Here is a 17,997-nt window from a genome sequence, read left to right on the forward strand (position 1 = left end):
GAGAATCATGCTGATAGATGCAGGATTTTTATGATTAAAACAGAAGACGCTGTCACAATTCTAGTTATTTGGGGGCAATCAAAGCATATATAAGCTAGAATTACTGAAAAGCAATTTCTCATTTTACCAAGTAATATTAAAAAAAAAAAAAAAAAAAAAAAAAAACTAGCACAGCTTTAGTTACATTCTCCGTGATCCTGAATTAGGGTAGTTGTGAGCTCCTAAAAATGAACTACATAGCTTCAACCTACCACCCACTTGATTAACTTATCGTCATCCCCTTCCCTAAACTAAACTAACTAGTCAGCATCCGCTTATATTACAGTAGAGATCACATGCTATGAATATGAATCAGCAAAATTATTGGTTTCTCAACCATGTTGTTACCCACTCCCGACTCTACTCTATGTACAGAACAAAGAAGCACCATGCCAATGTGGAGATGTACAAAGAACTATCCCCATAATCAGCTTCCGAGTCCTCCACAGATGGTCAATGCAGCATTGCCTTGTTAAAGGCATTATCTATCCAGCAGCTGGAGAGGATGCAGACACTTTCATAGCGAAAGTTGAAGGATGATCCTTGACAGAATCCTGATGACTGCTGCCAAGAGAAATGCCATTGCTGATTTTTTCACCCATTCCATGTCCGGCCAATGTTTGATTACCTGCTGAAATATTGTCACCATCAGAGCTCAACATCTGCTGCCTAATATACTGCTCAGAGGCATCTTGAAGCATCATCTTCATCATGCTTCCAGAATCTGAACCAGGTGACAACTCTTCCTCTCGCTCTGGCTGGATATTCAGGTCTATTTGGCCTTTAAAAGGTGAAGTGGAAGACTTAATTCTGTTGGGATCATCATCAGAACCTTCACTGACCACCTTTTTCTTGTTTGGGCTGCTACTCCCAGTGTTAGTAGATGGCGAGGGGTCATCATCCAGCAACTTCTCAGGCAAGGTTTGCTGCTGCTTTTTCCTTGTAGTTTCTGCTTCTTTCTCTGATTGCTTCTTCTCACGCTTCATCATTAGGGTTTTGAAACGGCGCTTTACTGTTTGGCACACATTACATGTGCACGTCTGCTTGTGTTTGGGGCCTTTCCCACTAGGGGGCTGAATGCACACAATGCATGAGCAACCAGGTCTATGTCTGGGATGCTTTGTGGTTGCCTGGGATGAAGTTGGAAGTACCTCATTCTCTCCTAAAATAGCCAAGTTCGCAAGAGTGTCTAGCCCTTCCAATGCTTCAACATTATCTGCTTCCTGTTTAGCAGCCTTCATTTTCTTCGATGCAGCTCCTAGTTCACAACCATGATTCCAATTGTGAATTGAGCAGTTGGGGTAGGAAACACAAGTACCACCATTAGGAACATGAGAATTTTAAAATCATCAGTATGTATTACTTACAGCAAGAGTAGCAGAAGTGCAAAAAATGATTGTGGTACTTAGTACCACACTGAAAATGGTACTGTTAATGATGGTGAATTTTCAACATGTAGAAGAAGACAAAATTGCAAATTTTTTCCAAGTAATTTATACCTAAATTAGAAGATGGTAGCAGATCTTCAAGCTGTGCAGCTGTCAATTCTTGAGCCGCTGAACACAATGATCTGGTGACAGAGATATAAACATGTTAACACAGTACTCAGAGGCTGCAATTCATGGGTATTCAGATAATGTCAAACTTTTACACAGTTGTTTGTCCATCTTAGAGAAAAGAAGATAGAACACTGGCTTACTCCATTATTTTACCACAGTACAGAAGAACACATATTACAAGGTAACAAGCAAGAACCTATGTAGCGTTTGTCCATCAAATGCATTTTTAAATCTTGCTGAGGGATAAAAAAATAATTTGGTGTTTCACCAGGCATCACCTTAACTTGAGAGCTCCCAGGCTATTCCAACAGTCCCTCAAAGCTTAGATTAATGAATATATGGGGAGAAACTTGTATCTTAAAAAATAAATGGAAACATTTTATACCTTTCTGGATCCCAAGAGTTACCAGAACATGTCCATTTGAAGGGAAGAAGAGCATTGGCAGGCAGTTTGCGCCATTTAAAACAATCCTCACATTGAACCCATTGAACTTTTTGGCTGACAAAAAAGACAGGCATATTAACATTTTTCTCAACTCAAAGTGACAGAATATAGGAAAATGTTACTGCTAGGAAAAATTTTAAAATAATAATAACAAAAGAAACCAGTATTCATTTCATAATTGACAGCATACAACATACTACACGCCATGCACACCCACAGACAAAGCAACCAACAGGGAAAAGGATTATAATACTAAAACATTATTCCTAAGTTATGTGATATGTCAAAATTTGGAAGACGAAAAAAATTGTCAATAATTTTTTAACTCAATCAGGTTAGAGCAGTAAGCTACAAAAGACAAGAGTTCATATGTTTCCCAGCAAAAACACTCCATACCATTAAGATTAGAGTCATAACCAAGTTAAGAGGTAAGAGTTCTCTTCCATGGAAAAAAATACCATTAAAAAAAAAAAAAGAAAGATTCAATTGTCTATGTCTAGAGAACGTAAATATAATATTTTGCATGAGATCAACACGCTGAATGATGCTGAAGTGCTCGAGTAACTTACCCCAAATTATCAGTTGCAAAAATTGTGGCCTTTCCAAGTATTGGTGCATCCTGCCACAGCACACGTAAACCTCAAAAATTGTAGCATGCCAAAGATGCATATGCATATGCTCTCCACCCAAACATTTTAAGGAACAATCAATTAATGATCAGATAACGGCAAGTTTTCTTCAATCCAAACAAGGATTGATGATAATAAATGCAAGAAACCATATTCAGATCGAGGCAAGACTTAAGAATTTTTAGCCAATAGTGGAGTTGTCTTTCTTTGACACTTGTATTCTTTTACTCTTTTGTCTTTGTCAGTATCATTAGCCTAAAATTCAATATGAAAAAAGTAGGATAGATTACAGCCATCACAATAGCAATTTAGCAAATCCTCAGTATAATAGAAGATAATTTTTTGCAGCCTTTTACTGTACACCTCAATTTATCTCACCCAATTAATCCTATCATGGAAAATTTATGTTTGCATATTAGGCTCACTACAGTCTAATCATACAAAATCAGCAAAGTGCAATACATGTAATTGGAGCTGCAAAAGAACAGACAAATAAATAACTGACAGTCAATCACAAGAGAGACATGAAATCCAAGAGACCTACTGCTGCTGGCTATAACACAAGCATGCTGGAAGGTGACTAAATAAAGAGAATACACATTTATTTCTAGTCTGGAATTAATCAAACCTCATACTCCTCAAACTCAAATCCCTCAATCACAACGACACTAGGAACATGGTCGGGAGGAGGACGGAGCAGTCCTTGTGCTTCTTCCCATGTTAGCTTCAGTTCTATCATGTCTTCATTTTCAATTCTCAAGCGCTTACTCTTTGAACCCAATGTGCTGCTTTTCCTCTTTTTGATTGAAGATTTTCCTTCAAGAACTTCTTTTGCTATGTAACCGGACTTGTCAACTTTAGACCAAGAACTAGAATCAGCCAATTCAAACTGTTTGATTGATAGAAAACCAAGTTATTCCAAATTATCTTTCAAACAATAAATGGTTAATGCAACTTCACCATAAAAGTCTTTGTAATACTAACATCTCCATTTGTAGAAACACCATTACCATTCTTACTTGTATCATTGTCCTGTAAATAAAAACTGGTGGTATTAATGCCGAACCAAAAATCAACAGGAAAGCAAGTAATATCAAAACTAAATCTAAAAAACACAAACTATGCACACACGGATTGGCAACTGGAAGATTGCAACAGAAAAGTCCAGGGATTTCCAGCTGTCCTTGCCCTTGCACGTAATGATACTCAGTCTAAAATATTACTTGGAAATTTAACAAAAGTTAACAAACAGTTACCTGATCAGATGACGGAGCAGTTGAAGCCTTTCTGAATCCCATAACCAATTTTCCTTCTGGCTCTAATCGACTAAATGTTACTGGGCAAACAGAATCAAATTTCAGTCCCAATACCAGAGAACTCTGAACCATAAAGCAATAATTCATATGATATTCACACATCACAAGAAAACAAGGAAAAGAAAAACACCAAAACTAACAGCCAACAGTATTTACCACATGTAAAAGCCATGTTGAGAAAAAACAGAGATCAGAAATTCAAATGACCTCAAAATAAGAAAAACAACACAAGGAAAACACAGTACAATCATCCCCAAAAATAAAATCAGAAACTTCACTTGTTCTCTCCACTCAATTTGGTAGTTACCTGTATCTCCTGCTTGCAATCGCATATTCTGTATGCAAGGAGTTACCCCTTCCAGAACATACATTCTGCTATTATTGTTAGGCCAAAAGCGGAATTGAAATACCCATTCTTTCCCTTTAGAATCCTGGACCTTAAGTGGTAACCCTTCAGGATGTGAGATTGGCGGAAAATAGGCCTGTCATAAAGTGAGGGCATATTAGTATTGAAGAACTATCAAGAAAGAAAATTATAGCGAAGCCACAAGGATAGAGAGGAAAATTTTACTAAGAATATTCTTCATTAAATTATGTAATCAGTCTCTTAGCCATCCCATTGGCATGGCAGCATAAATATCTTCTAATTATGAGGTTTACAAGAGTCAAATGGAACTTACACCAAACACAAACTGTAAATGCAAATATTTTAATAATACAGTTTTTATTCAACTTTCTTAATGGAATATTCTCAAAAGAAACAACCAGGAAGCTAACAAAATCAGTATTGCTATGACTCAAGGTCATTTGCATGATCATCTAAAGTTAGCATTAACTCTACTTTCTACTTATATTCAAGTACATAGACAAAAAAAAGAAATATATCAAAAAAGAAATATATCAGTAGCATTTGAACTGAACTTAATTCATTTGAGTAGCATGAAAAGGATTGGTAATTCAAATCACTTCTTTAAAGAACAAAAGTACAAATCAACTCAACTGAACTGAATTCTCTATGTTAGCCTTGATAGAGTAGGAATGGGGAAAAAAGAGCTAGTATAGACTGAAAATAAATTCAATTTGTTCTGTTCAGTTCATGGGATACAAAACAGAGATCATTCAGCAACTTATTGGCTGCAATATGCATCTCATCAGTATTCTCTAATATGAGAAGGTTTAAAACATAAAGCCAAATAAAGTGAAAAGCTAGAAAGCATTAGGACTAACCTCTGCACATTTTTTTGGCAGCACCAAACGCCCAATTCGCCCAGCATCACTAGCACTCAACATTTTCTCAAACAAAGGGGTGATTACAGAATTTGAACTTTAATATGGTTAAGGTTTCAGACTGCATAAATGTACAGGAAAAAGAAGGGGGAAAGCCTGGCATCACAAAAAGATAATAGAAGTTACCCAATCCCTGAGTCTCACCCATCTTGGATTTTTTATTTTATTTATTTATATATTTTTTGAAGAGTAAGGGATGAGAGTTCATAAATACAAACTGCTTCAAATTTATAAATTAGCAAATCAAGGATACTTTCCAGAGATCTGCTGTAGCTCTTCATCAGTAAACCTCGGCCAGTACCGAGGAAGTAACTGGCTTCTTCCACGGGCATCAGCTCGAGGCCTTCCATTGCGAATCTGAGTATCAGGTGATGAGTCAACTCCATTATGCAAATTACCATGAAATTGCTTTGCAAGCAAAGGTGGAGCAGGCTGCCGTAAAGGAGTTCCAGAGCCCCCAATTTGACCATTTGATTCATTCAGAGCTGCAAAAGGTATAGCAATCCCAAGTTGTGGAGTAGATGGATCCTCCTTTAAAACAGGCTGCTGTGATGTGCCTAAGCACGAATTGGGCTTCTCCTCATTGCTGAAACCTGCAGCAAATGTTCACATCAGGTTTAGCAGCTAGTAAGCCACCATATCTGTTGTTTTGTAACACATCTTTTTCTTTAGCACATAAACAAAGAAATGCCAAATGATCACACACTTCTTTCCTTGAAGTAACATAAAAATTGCAGGTAAAGGATCTTACCTGCATTTCCATTTTCAAGCATATCTCTTGTGCCAAGTTTCAGGCTCCCATTTATTAATCTGTCAGAAAAATCCTCTATTCTTCCTTTTTCTAGAGAAGGGACAGAAGATCTTTCACCGGGATTAAGCCTTTCAATTTCATATAGATTCCTTGGATGCAATTCAGAATGAGGAATTGAGGAATTGAACAAACTGGGTGCTGCTCGCCATGGTACGGGACCCGATCCAGCTAATTGACTCCAACTTTTGACAGAAAGGTCTTTAAACCTCTCAGGTAAAGGAGTATTATAAAATAAAGAAGCTGGCCATGCGCTATTTGATGTCTGAGGTGCAGAGTATGGAACACAGAGTTAATCTATTAAACCACTTAAGATGCATAATTAATGTGAAGCACAATTAATGAATAAACTTCACTAAGAAAGAAAGAATTATGTAATAATGAAGAATTTTAAAGGTGCAAATATACCCCAAAAATAACATAATGTTTATTATGCCGCAACACGGGAAAAGGAAAAGAAAAAAAAATGCACACGATTCTATGGATGACTTCAGAAAGCAACAAAAAAATTAGTAGGAAAAACAATAAAATAACTAAGAAGATTCAAAGTTAAAAATAAGGACAAACAACTTAGTGACCAAAGAGGTGCAAAATGATAACAATAAGAAGGCATGAGGATTGATATTAAAGCAAGAAGAACATAATAAAAATAACATGATCCACCCGGATGCATCAGGAAAAAAAAGTTCTCTTTGTATGACGAAAATGTAAATTGATGTGTAACAAAAATCACATAATAGAAAGGCCAAAGATCAACCTCAAATATGTAATAAAAAGTAGCCTTTTCAATAAAGGCCCAGTAATCAGAATTCATTAACTATGGTCCATGGTAAGGATAGAGAAATTCCAGTATCAATTTCTTTGTCATCTAAGTAATAATTAATTAACAGATACAACATCAAAATCATCTCTCTCCTTTAACATTTTTATGCAAGGAATCATATTTCTATGTCATTACTCACTTCAATAACCATGATAGTCAACAGAGCATTAAATCAATATTCATGCAGACAGAACAATAAATACCACAATCTTCCAATAAGCACTGTATAAATATATCAACAAGAACAAACGGAAACAGATTACCAAACCAATGGAATAAAAATTAACCATACAGTCAGAGAAAATCACTAATAATCATGAAGAAGACGGAGTAGTCATGGTTTTCATGGAAAAGATTAGAACGACAAGTTACCAAAACAACATTTTTCCTTGCACACGCCATGCACTCAATCCCTCCAGCATCCAATAGTGTAAATGCTTGAATTGAAACAATACATCCACAATGAACCCGCTGCAGTTAGAAATTAACCATGAGATGATTTACAGCCAAGACAGAATAAATTTGGCAGACTTCAACTACATATTTGATATTTAACTTAGCATAGAAAACATACAAATCAACAAGAAAAATTGTTTGCTCACCTTCCCACAAGAATCACAACATCTCCAGCCAGTGGCACTCAGGTGGAAAGTCTCACAGAATCTCCCCTCTTCATAAGCGGAACTAAATCACAAATAGCCAGAATTAATTGTTAACTGAAAGAAAGATAGAGATATCAAAATCTCATAATAAAAGAATATTGGAAAAACTGAATAAACAAAATAATAGAAGGTAAGATGCGCCGAGCACATCTTTTGAATCCAAATTACCTAAGAAATTCATTGCTTTGACAATAATTTTTAGAGAGAGAGAGAGAGATCCATTATCACAGAAAAAACGACCACCATCATATCATCTCAACCTAGCTTTGCTTTAAACCTTCTAGAATCTAGAGAGGTTTCACCAATAAAACTACAAGCTATGTCAACAGATTATAGGCCTGTCCCAAGCCAAACCCATTCATTAGCATTAAGCTAAAGCCAAATAGTTCCACAATTCGGTGACAGCTGGATAGCAACAAAAATTGCTATTCAGAAACCCAAACCATTCAAAGTTTGGGAATTAACATAATACCAAAGACAGTTTCATGCAGGGCTACATTTCTATTCTTGTGTAAGTTAGTAGATGAACAAAATTCATATAGATATTTAAAATGGGTAGAAGTTCATCTGCAGCACTCATTGTAGCAGATGCCTGGCTAAATAAAATGGGTAGAAGTTCATCTGCAGCACTCATTGTAGCAGATGCCTGGCTAACTTAGTAGATGAATAAAATTCATATAGACATTTAAAAAGGGTAGAAGTTCATCTGCAGCTCTCATTATTGCAGCAGATGCCTGGCTGGCATGATTACTAGTGGCATTGGTACCCATCTCAGCCCCTCCAGTTAAAGCAAAAAAGTCAAGAAAATTGCAAAACTTATTGCGCTTGGCATTCAAGAGGTTTCCTCCAACTACAACTGAAAGCTAGTTTACCTCGAGCCATCAACTTAACTCAACTCAACTATGCCAAAGGGTTAGTTGAGTCGGCTACATGGATTCTCTTTCTCCACTCTAAACGATTTTAGGTTAAATCCTCGAAAATGTGTAATGCTTGTAGGTCATATTGTACTGCTCTCCTCCAAGTCAATTTAGGTCTACCCCTTCTTTTCTTTCTATACTCTACCCTAATGTGCTCTACTTGTCTAACTGGAGCATCCGTATGTCTACGCTTCACATGACCAAACCACCTCAATCTCTCTTCTCTCAACTTATCCTCAATTGGTATCACTCCTACCTTTTCTCTAATACTCTCATTACGGACTTTATCTAGTCTAGTATAGCCACTTATCCACTTTAACATTCTCATCTCCGCAACTCTTATCTTAGACACATACGACTCCTTCAGTGCCCAATACTCACTACCATATAACATGATCGGTCGTATGGCTGTACGGTAAAAATTTTCCTTTCAACTTATTAGGAATCTTGCGATCACATAAAACTCCCGTGGCACGTCTCCATTTCAACCATCCGACTTTAATCTATGACTAACATCCTCCTCACATCCCCCCATCTATTTGAAGGACTGAGCCGAAATATTTAAAGTGATTACTTTGGGACAGTATCACTCCATCCAAACTAACTTCATCCAAACTCACTCCTTCACTATCACCAGTTCGGCATTCACTGAACTTGCAATGCATGTATTCTGTCTTCATTCTACTTAACTTAAAACCCTTTGACTCTAGAGTACTTCTCCAAAACTCTAACTTTCTATTAACTCCTTCTTATGTCTCATCTATCAGAACTATATCATGCGCAAACATCATGCACCAAGGGATACTCTCTTGCATATGTTTCGTTAATTCATCAAAAACTAATGTAAAAAGATAAGGGCTTACAGCTGAACGCTAAACCTTGGTGTAATCCAACTGAGATAGAAAAATCTCTTGTGTCCCCTCACACTGTGCGCACAATAGTAGTTGCTCCTTCATACACGTCTTTCAACACTTATATGTACCTAATAGATACCCCATTTTGTTCTAACACTTTCTATAAGACATCTCTTGGAACACTATCATAAGCATTCTCCAAATCAATAAAAACCATGTGTAAATCTTTTCTCGCATCTCTATATTTCTCCATCAAGCTTCTAATGAGAAAGATCGCTTCCATAGTTGAACGACCAGGCATAAAGCCAAATTGATTGGGAGATATAGAAGTATCTTGACGTAGTCGATGTTCCACAACTCTCTCCCACAACTTCATGGTATGGCTCATGAGTTTAATTCCCCTATAGTTTGAGCAACTCTGTATGTCTCCCTTATTTTTAAAAATAGGTACTAAAATACTCCTCCATTCATCAGGCATTTTCTTTGAATTTAGAATCTTATTAAACAATTTAGTTAACCACGCCACTCCCATATCTCCCAAACACTTCCACACTTCAATTGGTATTCCATCGGGTCCACAGGCTTCACCCACTTTCATTCTCTTAAGTGTTTCCTTTACTTCTAAAGATTTAATCTCTCTATTATAATTCACATTCTTTTCTATTGCTCTGTAGTCTATATTCACGCTATTACCATTTTGACTATTATTAAAGAGATCATCAAAATAATTTCTCCATCTTTCTTTAATGTCTTCATCTTTCACCAATACTTTTCCTTATTTATCTTTAATGCACCTAACTTGATTGAGATCTTGACATTTCTTTTCTCTCCTTCTTGCTAATCTATAAATATCTTTCTCCCCTTCTTTAGTTTCAAGTTTCTCATATAACTTTTCAAAGGCCTACGCTCTTACTTGACTAACTGCCCTTTTTGCTTCTTTCTTTACTATCTTGTACTATTCATATGCCTCATTATTATCACACTTAGGTAATTTCTTATACTATTCTCTCTTTCTCTTCACTGCCTTTTGTACTTCCTCATTTCACCACCATCTCTCTTTTGAGGGTGGTCCATGTCCTCTAGACACTCCAAGTACTTTTCTAGCTACTTTTCTAATCTTTGATGCCATCTTTATCCACATATCATTGGCATCAATATCTAGCTTCCATGCTTCGGACTCGAGAAACTCATTTTTGAACTTCACTCGCTTTACTCCTTTGATATCCCACCACTTTGTTCGAGCTACACTATTTCTTCTAATCTCACTTGAATTGTTCCTAAACTTGACATCCAAGACCACTAACCAATGTTGACTTGTTAAAGCCTCTCCCGGAATGACCTTACAATCCTTGCATAGAGCTCTATTTGTCTTCCTGGTTAAGAGGAAGTCAATTTGACTTCTATGTTACCCACTTTTGAAAGTCACTAAATGTGACTCTCTTTTTATAAAGTAGGCATTTGCTAGTATTAGGTCGTATGTCATAGCAAAATCCAGAATGTTTTTTCCCTCCTCATTTCGGTTGCCAAATCCAAAACCTCCATGAACATTCTCATAGCCTTACCTATTACTTCCTACATGTCCATTCAAATCTCCACCGATGAAAACATTCTCTTCATTCCGTATGCTTTGCATTTGATCATCCATATCTTCCCAAAACTTTTGTTTATTCTCACTATCTAATCCTATTTGTAGGGCATAAACACTAACTACATTTATTGTTTCTCCTTCTAGAACTAGCTTTACTAGTGTAATTTTATCTTCTACTCTTTTCATAGCTATTACAGCATCTTTCAATGTCCTGTCTATGGTTATGCCCATACCGTTCTTATTTCTCTCATTTCCGGTAAACCACAGTTTGTACCTTGAATAACCCACTTCCTTAATTTTCTCTACTACCCATTTAGTCTCCTGAATGCAAGCAATATTCTCCCTTCTCATTTTCAAGGTATCCACAAGCTACATTAATTTTCTTGTAAGTGATCCAACATTCCAAATAATAATCATAATTCTCCTCCTATCACGTTCCTTCCTAATTGATCTCCTTCTATGATAGCTTCTATTATTCTCTATGCCTATCTAGTGTTCTATTCCACTAACTATTCTACTATCTGCCCTATAGACTAACTTCTTTACCCACACCCGTCCAAGATGTGGGAACCCTTGCTCATTTAACAACACCCAAGCGTCGGCATAGCGTGTCGCTTTTAGTAAATACCCTGCACACTTGCATATTTCTCACTACACCCGGGCTCTGATATAGCGCGTTGTAAGTAGAAGACGCTCCAATATTTATATCATTTGAATTCATATCTTTACGCCGGTTGTCAACTACCGCAGCCCTGCTCCTTTATCCGGGTTTGAGACCGGCTAAGCGGCTTTTTACCTTAAGCCATCACTTAATTTCAATTCAGGGCAAATTAGTCTCAATAACAGAAGCACATCAACAGCCATTTAGAGCACAAGTATTAATTGAAGCTGCAGTAATTAATCTTCAAGATAAGGGCAAGAAGTAAGCTATATGTTCATCAAAATAAATGATCAGAAAGGAAAAATTGCAGTTACCAAATATCATTCTAGGTACAAATACATAGCTACAAATATTAATACATACACCTAACAGTTAACATTCCAAATTTGAAATAATTATGCAAAGGCTACCATAAAGTAAGGGAAAAAAATCCTAAAGGTAAACATTTTTTTAATTGTCATTGTCTAACTAAAAAATTTTACAGAAAAAATCCGTTCTTTTTCCATTGCTATTTCATATAGCACTCCAGTGAGAGATATGAGAAGGCAAGCACTCATCCATTTCAACTAACTCGTACTCATTAGTAGTTTCCACGAAGAGCTGGAGCCAAAAGGCAATTTTCCCGAAATAACCTCCCACGAACCCCAATTTCCAGCTCCAGAACCATAACAGCTTGCTAAAAATAGAAAATAACCAAACGAAAAAACAAAAGCCATACATCCCTAACAAGTAGTATAATCTTAAATTCACCCTCAGCCCAACCCAACCCACCAAAAAAAAAAATTCAGTGGAGAAGTCAACAACTCACGCGCATCGATCACAAAGCTCCGCAGAGTCTCCGGAACGCAACCGCCAGCCTTTCCTGGATTTGAAGTCCGTACAATCCGAATTGAAGCATTTCTTCGACGTGGAAGAAGACGAAGAGGAAGGAGCAGTAGACATCGAAACTCCACTTTTCAAGCACAAAAAGAAAGAGATAGGGGCCTAAAGCCTAACGCATGACCCCCCAAAAGAATAAGATTCAAAATCGTTGCTCCGACCTATATTGAGAAAGAAAGCGAACGAAGGAAAGCAGAAAAGAAGGTTAAGGCCTGATCTGCGCAATCATGGGGGTTAGGGAGAGCACCTAAGAGCGAGCGACGAGAGGGGTTTTGAAGAGAGAATAGGAAAGTAAGAATGTGAGAGTGCGAGAGAAAATAAATGTGTCTGTATATTTATTGGTTGAGCGTGCAGGTGCACTTGTGAATGAAAATATGTTTTAAGACTTTCAAAACACGTCAAGTCGTTTCCTCATTGTTGGCATTGTCGTTTTTATCACTTTTTCTTGTCGTTGTTGGTCAATATGGATAAGAGATTCCAAAAATACCTGAGAGAAAGCTAAGTTATATTTATGCGTTTGCGTATTCCATTAATAATTTATTAATAAAAAATATAAATATTTTATATATTAATAATAATATTATATGCTTAATAGCTTTCCCATAATATATATATATATATATATATATATATATATATATATATATATATATATATATATATATATATATATATATATATATATATATTGCATTCAGCATATGATAAATGTCGATTTCATTTTTATGAAAAAAATAAATAAAAATTTTATTTAATTCACTTGCATTAAATAAAACTCTTGATCTCAGAATTTTAAATATTTTTATTAATTTAATTATTTACAAATTTTTAAATAAAAATATCATATCTTAAATTTTCTTATTTTTAGTATTGCGAATTAAAAATATATTTAACAGAAAATAAAGTTTTGATGATTTAAGTAATTTAAGATTGACTTATGTATGACTATGATAAGAGTATTTTTATCTAATTTTTATTCATATTCAAATATATATCTAATTAATTATTAATTATCATTTTCATTAAAATTATGATGAATTTTATATAATAATAATTAATTATTTATAGAGTAATTTAAAGTAAAATATACAGTAAAAAAATTGCTAAACAGGAACTTTATCCATGATGCTAGGTGAACTTCAATCCATTCTTTTTTATTATTAGGGAATTGCGCGTGTCACATAATTATTAATAATTTTAACATATAAATGATATTAATTTACATATTTTTTTAATTTTAATATATAAAAATTAAATAATATCTTATTTTTATTAATTATTTAATATTTTATTTTTTATTAATTAAATATTATTTCATATTTTTATTAATTTTTTATTTCTCAAATTTTTAGTGAACATTTTATAATTAAAACAATAAAAATACTGTAATATAACATTATTTAAATATATATATATATAAATATCATAAAAATATATTATATAATAATATTAATAATAATAATAAATATTACGCGATAATATCATAAAAATAATAATTTATTTGAGTAATTTAAATAATAATTAAAAAAAATATGAAAATGATAAAATGTGTGAGAGTATAATATGCATTTTGTCAGTTTTTTTAAGTACGGATGATTGATATTAAATTTAAAATTTTATAATTTTAAAAATATATTAATATGAATATGCAAAACGTTTATCTAGCTAGGAAGAAAGTTGATGAGATGAATGATGCATGCCCGGATGGTCCCGTTCCCACGAGTCATGCAATCACGCAGCGCACACGCGCTTTTGCATTTTTAACTCGCGCTTTTTAAGTTCAAACTAGGAACCAGAACTAGGAAGCGACGAAGCGTCCTTTCTGTTCCTTTCTCTGCGCTCCTCCTCGTGCTTTCAACTGTACAAATGTTCAGCTTGCATGACACACGTGTTTTTATGTTTTCTTTTCTATAGTTTTCCATTTATTAATTATTTAAAATAGTATTTTATAAATCAAAATTATTTATATCTAAAATATTTAAATTTTAAAATTTTAAATTCTAAAAATCTAAACTTAATCAAATTTAAGTTTTTAGGGTTTAAATTTTTATTTAAAGTTGAGATTTTTAAAATTTTTAATTTCAAATTTTAGGATATTATATATATATATATATATATATATATATACCTAGGACAATGCTGACAAGCAGTGAACAGTTTTGCCAGTTCGTTTTTTACTCCAAGAAGGGAATTATTTGTTGTAATTAATTATTCGTTTTGTCTGTGCTCATTATTTATTATTTTATTTTAATAATATAATATAATTTTTTATATTTTAAAATCATATTATAAGATTTTATTCATGATAAAATTTTTGATTAATTATAATTTAAAATTTAATATTATTTTTATTTTTAATTAATTATATTTTAGATTTCAAAATAATACTATAAAATTTTTATCATCATCACTTTAACCTAACCGGAAATTTATTTTAAAAAAAAATTATATTTAGTGTATATAATATGATGAAGAAAATTTTTTAATATTTGAAATTATGAAATTAAAAATTTTTAAAAGATATAGTAAAAAAGAATTTTAGACAACTTCTTTTAATGAGATAAGATTTTAATAATTAAAATTTAATTTTTTTTAATATTAGTTGAAATTTAAAAATATTTAGATAAAAAAATTAATGTTTAAGTATAATAAGTTATTTTTTTATATAAAAAATTCAAAAATTAAAATAAATAAGAGATTGTTTCATATAGTGATTTTTTAAACAGACTTATTAATTTACGTGGCACACTTTTATAATTATCTTTAAGGTTAAATTTTAATATATATAGTAGTTGTTTTGCCTATGCATTGCCCAAATTATTTATTTACTTTTATTTAATTACACAGTTTAATATATGTATTTTTATATTTCATGTTTTCTTAGTAATATGATAAAATTTTATTAATAATAAAATATTAAATTAATTATAATTTTATTTTAAGTGTTAATAAATAAATAAGTTAATTAATAAATTATTTTTATATTCTTTAAAAATAGTTGAAAATAATGAACAAAGTAAAAAAAAAAAAAAAAAAAAAAAACATGTCACATTATGGTTTTTGAAATATTGTTATTAAAATTCTTAGACTTGAAATGTAAGAACTATTTTTTAAAAATAAATTTTCAAATTTTATAAATAATTTTTATTAAATAATTATATATATTAATATAAATATTTTTTAAAAAAATAATTTGCTTTTTTTAATATAATAAAATATTTAATTATAAATGGTTGATTATTAAATATATATAATATAATAAAAAGAGTTTGTCTAAAATTTATAATTTTAAGAATTTTAAATTTTTTAAAAGATGCATTAAAAAGAGTTTTAGATAATTATTATATTTTTTACGAGATAAAGATTTTAGTAGTTTAAATGAAAAATTATATTGAGAGAGAGAGAGAGAGAGGGATTGAATCTGTTCACAGGTAGTCTGAATGGCTGCACCTGTTGACCAGGTCAATGGTTGAACCCTTGACTGACTGAAACTGTTGACAATTCAACAGAACGAATCTTTGAACATAACGAATCAGAAGAGCACACGTCGGATACATCCAAGTTAATCAAACGAAAGCTATGTCATCTTTCTTACGTTTGTGCGCTCTTGACGGTGAGGAACCAGGCCATATCTTCTGATAAAAAACAAGGCCACATCTACATGGATATTTATTTATTTATTTATTTATTTATTTATTATTATTATTATTATTTAATTATTATTATTATTATTATTATTATATTTTAATTTTATAAAAAAAAACACCTTAAAGATAATAATAATATTATTAAATTAAAATTTACTAATATTATTGTTATTTTTTATAAGGGAACTAAAATTATATTTGAATTCTAAAATTTAGATTTGACTGGTTTTTTAAAAATTAAAATAAATTAATAATAAATATAAATTAACTCATTGAATTTAATTTATTTAAATTCTATTATTTTTATTTAAAAAAAAAAGAGTTTGATTTGTTTATCTTATTTTAATTTTTCATAACTTAAAATAATCTTAACTTGCAAGTCAATATGTGAAAGAAAATTATTAATAAAATTAAAAAATATAATAATTTTTAAAATAAATTTTTATTAGTTTAATGTATTATTATTATAAAATTTTTATTTTTATTATATTGATATCTTAAAATTTTATATCACTATATTGTTTGATATACAAATTTTTAAAATCTATTTAATATATTAATTATTTAAAATATTTAATAAGTATTTTTATTTTTTAAATTATAGATTATATTATATATATTATAAATACATTATTGATTAAAATATAAATATAAATATAAATTTAATCATGCATGTGTTAATTAAAATTGAATATATATATATATATATATATATATATATATATATATATATATATATATATATATGTTTAAGTTTCCAATTTTAAATTAAAATTGATAACAAAATTTTTGTATAATAATTTTTAAAAAATAAAATTTATAAAACAATACAAATTTAGATTATTAATATTTATAAGAATATTTTTATTAGTTCAAAAAGTAATAATTCTTATAGGATTATAGTTATAAATTTATTTTATTACGAATTATAAAATGTTTTTAATATAAGTAGAATTATTATTACAATAATATTAAAATTGTAATGTATATTAATTATTATAATATTAAAAAAGAATTTATTAAGTATTTAGTGACAAATATTTCACCGCTAAAAGTTATTAGTGACAATATAATATAATGTAAAATTAGCATAATGAAGAATTTAGTTGCAAATTTTTTATCACTAAAACATTCACGACAATAATATTTAAAAAGCGTTATTACTAAAATTATTAACGATGTATTTTTTTATTACTTAGTATTAGTGATAAATTTATATGATGAGCTAATCTAATATGTATTATTGACGACAAATTATTTATCAGTCGTTGTAAATATGTTTTTTTTTTTATTTTATAAATAATAGATATATCAATAATATATTTTATTTATTAATTTTTTATTTTAGTTAACTATTTTTATAAAATTTTATATTTATTTGAAGTTAATTAAGAATTTTAAATTTATATAAATTTTAAAATTAATTTAAATAATAAAAATATAATTACTTATTATAAAATTTTATATTTAATTGAAATTAAATGAAAGTATGATTAAGAATTTTAAATTTATACAAATTTTAAAATTAATTTAAATAATAAAAATATAATTATAATTGATTTTAAAAATAAATAGCAATTTAAACAAAACTAATCTTTCTCTTCATATATTTAAATATACTATAGATATTTAGAATTTGATATTCACAAATTTAAGAATATTTTATTTAGCTAATAAAAAAAAATTAGGGCACTAATATTAGTGACGAAGCCAAAAAATTCATTTAGGGGGTTCAATTAAAAAATATATATGTAATTCTTAAAAATAATATAAATTCACAAGAAATTTTTTTAAAAATAAAATCTACTTGTTAAAAATTAAATGAAAGTTGTTATTCAATTAAAAAAATAATAAATACTTAACATTAAGAATTATCGTACTTA

General features: G+C 30.9%; 1 protein-coding gene across 1 annotated transcript; it reads right to left on the minus strand.

Annotated features, from left to right (window-relative positions):
* Positions 1 to 149: 149 nt before the first annotated feature.
* Positions 150 to 12,787, minus strand: LOC110670787 (B3 domain-containing protein Os07g0563300). The gene is made up of 14 exons (XM_021832965.2): positions 12,397 to 12,787; positions 7,509 to 7,590; positions 7,279 to 7,377; positions 6,027 to 6,348; positions 5,529 to 5,868; positions 5,216 to 5,312; positions 4,296 to 4,470; positions 3,929 to 4,008; positions 3,657 to 3,704; positions 3,301 to 3,561; positions 2,613 to 2,662; positions 1,984 to 2,097; positions 1,539 to 1,609; positions 150 to 1,297 (listed from the first exon to the last, which is right to left on the minus strand). The coding sequence occupies exons 1-14, from the start codon at positions 12,528 to 12,530 to the stop codon at positions 525 to 527; spliced, it is 2,646 nt and encodes an 881-aa protein (XP_021688657.1). The 5' UTR covers positions 12,531 to 12,787; the 3' UTR covers positions 150 to 524.
* Positions 12,788 to 17,997: the final 5,210 nt, after the last annotated feature.

The sequence above is a fragment of the Hevea brasiliensis genome, chromosome 18, assembly GCF_030052815.1.
Source record: "Hevea brasiliensis isolate MT/VB/25A 57/8 chromosome 18, ASM3005281v1, whole genome shotgun sequence".
Taxonomy (NCBI): domain Eukaryota; kingdom Viridiplantae; phylum Streptophyta; class Magnoliopsida; order Malpighiales; family Euphorbiaceae; genus Hevea; species Hevea brasiliensis.